Source organism: Camponotus floridanus, unplaced genomic scaffold (genome assembly GCF_003227725.1).
Source record: "Camponotus floridanus strain SB8 unplaced genomic scaffold, Cflo_v7.5 scaffold192, whole genome shotgun sequence".
NCBI lineage: Eukaryota > Metazoa > Arthropoda > Insecta > Hymenoptera > Formicidae > Camponotus > Camponotus floridanus.
The window spans coordinates 113233-122683 of record NW_020229317.1 but is presented as its reverse complement, the minus strand read 5'-3'; the positions used below and the strand labels follow the sequence as shown (position 1 = coordinate 122683).

Sequence of the window (9451 nt, the reverse complement as noted above, 5' to 3'; positions counted from 1 at the left end):
TGTTGCCCTCCCGGTCAGTCTGGTAGGTGACCGCCTCCGTCACCAGCCTCGTCGGCGATCCTGAAACCGACGATCTTCTGGAATCGCCTTTCTCGGGGCCCGGGGAGCCCTCCGGTCTCAAGGTTAGGTTAGGTTAGGTTGTGACCGGACGGTTGGAAAGCAATACGAAAAGTCTATCCGATATATGAGGTTTAGATCCTACCTTATACGGTCGCCAGCCTATTCGACTCTTAATAGACAAGGAATATGTCCCTGAATCCAGAGATGCCCCTAGAATCCCTGGCTGAGAGACCCTGAGTTTCGGATCCGTCGGTTGGGAACCACTGGTCTGCCAACGGTAGTCCCTGCGACGTAAATCCTTTGTCGTGTGCGTGCGTCATACGATCCTTTGTCCAGACGCACGGCTGACGCAACACCTTATTCCGACGCAGTCGGCACGATGTAACCCGATATGGGTTCACCTTACTATCACGCACTCGAGCTACGCCACGGAATTTTCCCGTGTGCGACTCAGCTCTCGTCACGCACTTTCCACAGCTAATTTATTAGCTGATCACTGAATTAATCCCACGGATTTCCCGATTGACACTCGCGTTGTTGATCGCAATTCCGCGAACCGACGCTGAGACTCGTTTACCTTTATTCCCTTTTTTCGTTAAAATCTACGATGCTTCGCGTTAGCCGCTCGCTTACCGAGAAACGATTTTTTGCAACTGAAAGCTACACACACCGCGATCTCGAGAATTTCCTAAGGATAGAGCCTTTGTTTGGACAAGGAAAACACTGGGAAATCACCTCGAATTCTTACGAGAATGATTAAACACTTTACGATAATATTTAAAATAAATATAATTCATTTTAAAATTATTAAAGGTTTCAATAAAATATAAATGTTAATTTTACCTCGAGATACGCTCGAACACGTTATCTCGGCGGCTGGTTTAACGTCAGATACTGGGATACGACGGAACACTAATATAAACGCACGATGATTACTGTACGCGTTGATTACGCGTTTACAATAACTCAATACGCACGATAACTAATTATCGGTTGTATAAATTCGCGACGAATAAATGCTTCAGACTCTCGCTCTCAAGCTAGTGCTCCTCACGTTCAGTCTTCAGCAAGTGCTCTCGAGCCTTGCGCGCTCTCGCTCTTATACTATCCCCACCACGCTGGGGAGCTCCGCCCATCGGCGCTGCCTATGGCCGAGTGCGCTACGCTATACCGAGCGTACTTTTACAAAAAAATAAATTAATAATACAAATAAAATAATATAACGCACGCATGTTACGCGTATATCTGCGTTTAAAATTAATAATTAATTAAAAGTAAATTAATACTTGCACTTAAGACTTACATATTCCGTCTCGAAGTGCAAAATGCTAAAATAAAATCTAATTAACGCTTTTCGCGTAAATAAATACCAGGGATTTCTTCGCCCTAAATAACAAACTAAATTAAATAAAATTAATAATTAAAATTGCACCTTATTAATGCACACTTGCACTTAAGGTGCCGCGAAATCAAAATAAAACTTATATATAACGCAAGATAGCTAGGAATTTGTTTCCTAGCTTAAGGAAATTAAATTAAATAAATTGATCAAGTGTACTCATATAAGTACACTAAGTGCACGCTAAATCTAACTGACCAAGAGTAGTCTAAACTTCGCGCGACGCGCGCGAAACTTCGTGGGTAGGCATTTGGAGGCTTCCCCACTCGGAACAGACGATTTTCGCCAAATGCACCTTTTCCGTGCACCTGTTGCACTTTCTGCACTTTTCGTCTAATTTTGCTCCGAACTTCGCGAAACGCGAGATCTCGACGAGATACGTGTTGTAGAAGCCCGTCGGACCAAAATTAAATTTTCGATAGAAAATTTTTTAATCGCGAAGAAAATTTCGCGAAAAGTTAATATCTCGACGAGATACACCCTTTAGATGCCCCCCGAGACAAAATAAAATTTTCGATAAAAAATTTTTAATTCGCGAAGAGAATTTCGCGAAAAGTGTATATCTCGGCAAGATACACCCTATATATGCCTCCCGAGACAAAATAAAATTTTCGATAAAAAATTTTTATTCGCGAAGAGAATTTCGCGAAAACTGTATATCTTGGCAAGATACATCCTATAGATGCCTCCCGAGACAAAATAAAATTTTTGATAAAAAATTTTAATTCGCGAAGAGAATTTCACGAAAAGCGTATATCTCGGCAAGATACACCCCATAGATACCTCCCGAGACAAAATAAAATTTTCGATAAAAAATTTTAATTCGCGAAGAGAATTTCGCGAAAAGTGTATATCTCGGCAAGATACACCCTATAGATGCCTCCCAAGACAAAATAAATAATTCGATAAAAAATAATACTTAATTCAGTACACTTCTCCAGGTGCCTCTCGCACACCTCGTGCACTTTCTGAATGATTGTTAAAATCACATTTCGCCTTTATAATTAGCCGTTGCTCACGCATCTAAAACTAATCTTGGCGCAACATAAAAATAAAATAGTCGTCCGGTAATTGCACTTGACGAGTGCACTATCTACACCTTGTGCAATTAGCGCATAAAATAAAATAAGGAATTAAATAAATTACTCGGAGCATATCGGCGACGCATCCCGAGCTAACAAAAAGAAAATCATAATGGAATATTATTCCATCGCGAGTCATTCGCACTCGGCAGATGCACTTACTGCACTTTGCGCTTAACATGACTCTATATCGACACGAATGTCTGAATTTGTCTCCCGCGTGTTCACGGCGCTAACGGAAGAACTAAAATAAAAAATAATAAATCATATATAAACGAATCACTCTAAATGACTTCGCTTATTCGCGGTACTTAAACTTACGCTCATTTTAATGACTAAATTATAATAAACTAACCTAGTCGTATTTGTATACACTAGTCTTAATTCTACGTGTATATACAGTCTTTTTTTTTTAGTCTATCGCACATCCATTCGATGACCTTAATCCCTCCATGAGGGACCTGGCTGAGGCGAAAGGATCTTCCTGGCAGCACGCCGAAGACGGTACACCGGCGTTTTCTTGCCATCTGTGCTGACATGGTGTGTCACGGCCTCCGTGACCATCCTCACCGGCGATCCTCTCGGTGTCGGCGATGGCACATCCTTGACGGCGATGGTCGGCGAACCTGTTGATCGCAAGGTTAGGTTAGGTTAGGTTAGGTTAGGTTAGGTTAGGTTAGATTGGAGTACAGGGCCCCTCCGTGGACGAGCCACCTTGACGTGGTGGAGGGGCTTAAACCGCCCCCGGCCTCCGGGCCCATCGGGCCCCCCGCTTCGACACTTAGGTGTCGGGGGGGGCCCGGTGGGTCCTTCGGGACCCCACTTCGACACTTTCGTGTCGGGGGGGACCGGGGGTGGTGACGAAGAGCTCGTCATTGCACTTCCCTCCCCGGAAGGGGAGGAAGGGGAGTTCCGCTCCCTCCGGGCGCCTTGGCCTGATGCGGATAGGGGATGGCAAACCCTGACTAGAAATGCCCGGTTTGAGGACACCGATAAGGGTGGGATAACATCCCAATCCTCACTTTATTCCCCAACTCTTGTTTCTATCCCGAGATATCCTTTCTCTGCTTCTCACCCATCCCTACCTTCATCCCTTTTCCTCCCCATGGCCCTTTGGTTCCAACTCCTGGTGTGTGAATGTGTATGTGTGTGTGGCGCGTCTGGCGCATGTCCCTCCTTCCTCTTATCCCTGATCTCCTCTAGTCCCCCTTTAATACTTCGAGGTGGTTCCCCTCTACCAACAACTACTTCTGAAGAACCATGGAGCACGAAGAAAAAGGGAAAACGATTACGGCCGCAGTGGGCGTCGGAACCCACAGCGGACGGCACTGGGGGAGTGTGGACCCTGCTCCCCTTGGGTCGACATCCGACGAAGGGTCGACCACCGATTTGACGACGAGATCGGTGGAGAATGTGGTTACCGCCGCTCTTGAGAAGAATGCGGAGAAGATTGATGGAAGATCCTCACCAGCTGATATGATTCTCCGTGCTGGCGATGAGGAAGAAGTTCCATTACAGCAAAGGAAGTTAAGAAGCAGAAAGCCCACCGTGGAATTGGATGTGTCAACATCTTGGACTAAGATCGTCGAGGATGAAGCAATGGAAGTAGAAATTAGGCCAACTAATCGAGGCCTAAGTCGAGCGTTGAGCCAGGAGAGTTTAGTCTCTATAAGCTCGGCAAAGTCAAGCAGAATCGATGCTCAAGGAGAAATGGATTCTAGTGGAAATGAAGCCCGGTCGCTGGTATCAGTAACCTCTATGGCTTCAGGATCCTCAAATAGAACCATGGCTAAGGCTACTAAGAGGAAACGTGCTGCTTCCAACATCACTCAAGCGGAGAAACGTTCTAAAGAGAACGATGCAATTGCAATACTAGACAGTGATGAGGAAGAACAGCTTACCACACTGTCTGGGAAAGCAACTTCGCAATTAACTCCTTTAGGATCTGGAGATACGCTTAAAGCAAAAACTTTCGAGGAACTAGCCCAAACAGCCTTTACTTGGCTACACGACATAGACATTTCCCGGAAGAAATGTTCAAATATGAAAGGCTCGGTGCATAAAGTGTTTAAAGACAGAGTATCATGGCTGGAGGAACTGATACAATGTCTGGTTGACAAAGGAGGATCAACTGGTGATCCTATTTTATATAAGATGAAGTTAAGAGAAACTAGTGGGAGACTTAAAGCGAAAGAGCAAGAAGAAAACAAATGGAAGGAAGAGAGGAGAAATTTGGAAAGAGAAGTGGAAACTTTGTACAAAAGAATAGATGAATTGGAACTCATGGTTCATCAATTTAGTAGAGGAAAAGACTTTAATCTAGAAGAGTATAAGAAGGATAGTAAGTATTACCTGACCACATATCGAGCGTTTAGGCCTGCGATAAAGGGAGAAAGAAGGTTACTTATTGGTGAAGCTACCCTCACTAATAACTTACCTGGAAAAGACGCACCTATCTGCCTGCGGAGTAGTAGTAGAGGTCTTGGTGAGCCTGTCGATGATGGAAGTATGGGTATTCCTGGTCCTGGTCCTGGTATTGATCCGGGTCCTGGTCCTGGTTCTCCTGGTCCTGTCCATGGTCCTGGTCCTGGTCCGGTGGCCGCACCTAAAAAAGAAAGAGAAAAGAAACTAATATCAGGAAATGAAAAGGAAATTGAAAATATTAAAAAACAAATAAAACAACTTAGTTTGAGGAAAAAAGAATTACATAAAGAAAGAAAAGAAACTGTTCCGAAAGTTAAGGTTATCAGTAATATACAGCTTGTCCCGCCCAGGCAAACGGATTTAGCTAGGAAAGAAGATATGGAAAAGTCAGCGAATAAAGTGAAAGAGAAAGACAAACATGCAATAATGGATACAAAGTCAGAAGAATGGACTACAGTTAATAGAAAAGAGAAAAAGAAACAGAAAAGAGGAAAGGACACGAGCCAAAGTCGGAAGAAAGACACGGTACACCCTGACAAAGGAGGAACCAGAATCACTGGGGGTAAACCGCGCCCTAGGAAGCTGCCTAAAACAGCAGCAGTTGCAATAAGAGGAAGAAATGAAAATGCCTCGTACGCTGACATCCTCAGGAAGGCTCGTTCTGAAATATCTTTAAGTGAGATTGGAGTAGAAAACACTAGAATTAAAAAGGGAATTGACGGTGCGGTAATAATAGAGATCCCTGGTCCAGAAGGACAAAATAGTGCGGACCGGCTAGCATCGAAATTAAAAGAAGTCTTAAAAGATGACGATGTAAACGTTACACGTCCCTCTATTAAAGCGGAAATACGTGTATTTGGATTCGACGACTCGGTAACTACAGATGAAATCCGCAATACCATCGCGGAAAAGACAAATCGTACTCTGGAAGAGATTAGAATAAGCGCAATACGATGGATGTATAATGGACTTGGATCTGTATGGATTCAATGCCCTGCGGCTGCGACAATCAAATTACTCAAGAAGGAAATCTGAAGCTAGGATGGACTATAGCTCGGACGGAACTCCTCCGAAAAAGGCCTCTTCAATGTTATAAATGTTGGGCGTACGGACACGTTAAATTCTCGTGCACGTCCAAAATCGATAGACATAGAATGTGCTACTAATGTGGCATGGAAGGTCACTCGATCAAGAATTGTTGCGCGGAAGTTCCCAGCTGTGCAATATGTAGAGATCAAAAGCTGCCTCATAGACACCAAGTGGGTGCTAAAGGTTGCAGCATGGAGCAATCGACAACAAGTGGCAAACCGCTGCCACGCATCAAGTTGACAGAGAGAAGAAAAGCGATAGGAATGCCGGGTCGGAGGCCGGAAAATATGAAAATAGAGGATGCGATTTAATATCACTCAATGCAACCTAAACCATGCATGGGGTGCTCATAACTTGTTGCACCAACATATGCTGGAAAAAGACATATTATTTGCCTTAATATCGGAACCGGTTTGTATTCCTGTTGTTGATTGGCAAGGCTCAAGGAACGGAAAGGCTGCAATATGCTGGAAATCTAAAGATCTGGAGTATCAATGTAAATTGGATAAGCAGGGTACTGAGTATGTCATAATACAATATAACGATGTCTATTTGGTATCCTGTTATATTTCTCCTAATAGCACGTTGGTAGAATATAACCAATTCCTTGACGAATTGGAACGGATATTAGACGGTTGAGGTGCTGTAAGGTACTAATAGGTGGAGACTTCAACTCTAAATCCGAATACTGGGGCTCCAGTACTACGGATGCTAAAGGAGAATTGGTTGAAGAGTGGGCTGTCACGCATGGATTGGTGTTAGTTAACACAGGTACTACACCTACCTGTGTCAGACCGCAAGGAGAGTCTGTAATCGATCTCACTTGGGCTACTCCCAGTATGGTTAATCTGATAGCAAGATGGACTGTAGATGTTGAGTCCCTGACGCTGTCGGACCATAGATATATACAGATACAAATAGGAAAAAGTAGCTTACTATATACAAAGAAAAAAGAGGCTCAATCCACCATGCGTAATAAATATCCACGTTGGAGCTGGCGTAAAATGGACACTGATATGTTTGTCGAAGTCCTTGAGCTGAGCAACACAACTTGGAAGTTCCAAGAAGAGGACGATCCTAACGATGATGCAAATAAGATTGTATCTATGATATCTGATGCTGCGGACATGGCCACTAATCGGATTAAACATCCTGAAAGGGGGAAACAGGCATATTGATGGAGCCCTGCTCTACAAGAGCTACGTAAGGATTGTATACGAGCTAGACGAATATGGACGAAGGCTAAAGGCAAGGCTAAGAAAAAAAGAAATAGAGAGACGGAAAAAGAGTTAATAGATACAGAGAAAGACTATAAGACTAAAAGAGATATATTTACAAATGCTATTTACAAAGCCAAAGAGGAGGCATGGAATTCACTAATTGCCGAGATCGACAAGGACCAATGGAGTCTTCCATATAAACTTGTAATGGGGAAGCTGAGGAATTCCGCTTTGGGTTTGACAGCGACCCTGGACGCAGTCACATTGGACAGAGTAATAAGCGATCTGTTCCCTAGAGATGAAATCCGCACTAGTGTACCCGTCACGCTGGAATGGAAGGACGAGTGGAATGTCACCCCACTGGAGATTTATCGAGTAGTTAACAAGAATAAAAGCAATAACAATGTTGCGCCTGGTCCTGATGGAATTGCACACGTGGCATGGAAAAGGATTCCTGACTCCTTTAGAAGTACGGTTGCAGAGTTGATGACGAAATACCTGAAGAGTGGCATATTCCCGGATCAGTGGAAAGTCGCCAAACTTGTACTAATACCAAAAGGACAAGATAATGAGGATGGTATCCCTAAGGTTAGACCTATTTGCCTATTGGATGAAATAAGCAAAATTTTGGAAAAAGTTATTATGCTAAGAATACAAGAGTGGCTAAGGCACAATGAAGGAAAACTGTCCGCGAATCAATTTGGGTTCCGACCAAACCATTCAACCATTGATGCACTTAAAAAAGTGACTGGAGCTATAGAGGAAGAGATCGCGAATGGCGGCGTCGTTGTAGGCATTAACCTTGATATTAAAAATGCTTTCAACAGTCTTCCATGGTCTAAAATTAAATATACACTACTTAAGAAGAATTTTCCTAGATATATAAGGAGAATAATAACTAGTTATCTAAGCAATAGGTATATTGAATACATGATTGAAGATGGTACCATACACAAAGAGCAAGTATGCATGGGAGTCCCGCAAGGATCTGTTGTAGGGCCTTTTTTATGGAATATAACCTGATGGTATACTGCGGGTAGACAAGTTACCGGACACGGAGGTTGTTTGCTACGCGGATGATACCATTATCACTGCGAGGGCAGATAACTTTGAATCTGCTAAAACGAAAGCAGTGATAATGGTGGAAAGAGTCCTGGAAAGGATTACATCATTAGTACTAGAAGTAGCACTACCAAAAACGCATGCTGTTGCGTTTTATCGTAGGAAAAAGAAGGCTCCTCCACCGAATTCTGTCATAAGAATTAACGGAGTAGATATTAAGATCATGTCCGAAATGAAATATTTGGGAATCATGTTAGATTCCAAACTTACATATGAGGAACATATAAGATATGCTACAAAAAAGGCGAGTAAGGTATGCAAAGCATTATGTCGACTAATGCCAAATTTGAGAGGTCCGTGCGAAGCGAAAAGGAAACTGTACGGGAACGTAGTGCAATCCATCGTGCTATATGGTTCCCCAATATGGGGAGAGAGACTGTCAAAGGTCAAAAGCCTCCAAAGACCATTGAGGCAGGTGCAGAGACTGGTCGCGGTACGGATCATCGCGGGGTATCGTACCGTCGCATACGACATAGCGATACTACTTGCCCGCACTCCACCGTGGACACTATTATCCGAAAAGTATATGGAAACCTACTGGCGCATCAAACAGCACATCTTAGATGGTACGCTGGATAGAGAAACGGAGAAACGAATTAGGAAAGAAGAAGATGACTCCCTGATGATGAAATGGAAAAATTCTATTCGACAAAGTCCTACTATCGCTGGTAGTAACAATCCAGCTAGAAGAGCCATATGTGAACATTTGGAAAAGTGGCTGAATAGAAATCATGGAGCAATTAACTATAGGATGACACAAATGTTGAGTGGACATGGCTGTTTTCGAGCATTCCTCCACAAAATCGGTAAAGAGGACAACAGTAATTGCTTACAATGTGTGGGATCTTCTTCTTGGAATGCAAAGGAGGATACAGCTAACCACACCATGGTAGAGTGCCTAGCTTGGCATGCTGAGAGAGAGCAGCTCCTAGCTACGATGAAATGCCAACTTACCTGGAGGAATATTATCTCTGAAATATGTCAAAACAAAGATAAATGGAAAAGTGTAAATAGTTACGTGCAAACTGTAATAAAACAAAAGGAAGAGCTCGAAA

At 43.3% G+C, this 9451-nt stretch overlaps 1 protein-coding gene across 1 annotated transcript; it reads left to right on the top strand.

The window, feature by feature from the left end:
• Positions 1 to 6354: 6354 nt before the first annotated feature.
• Positions 6355 to 7232, top strand: LOC105248284. Its single transcript, XM_025407888.1, has 2 exons — positions 6355 to 6575; positions 6686 to 7232. Exons 1-2 carry the CDS (start codon positions 6355 to 6357, stop codon positions 7230 to 7232), a joined length of 768 nt encoding a protein of 255 aa, XP_025263673.1.
• The last annotated feature ends 2219 nt before the right edge of the window (positions 7233 to 9451 follow it).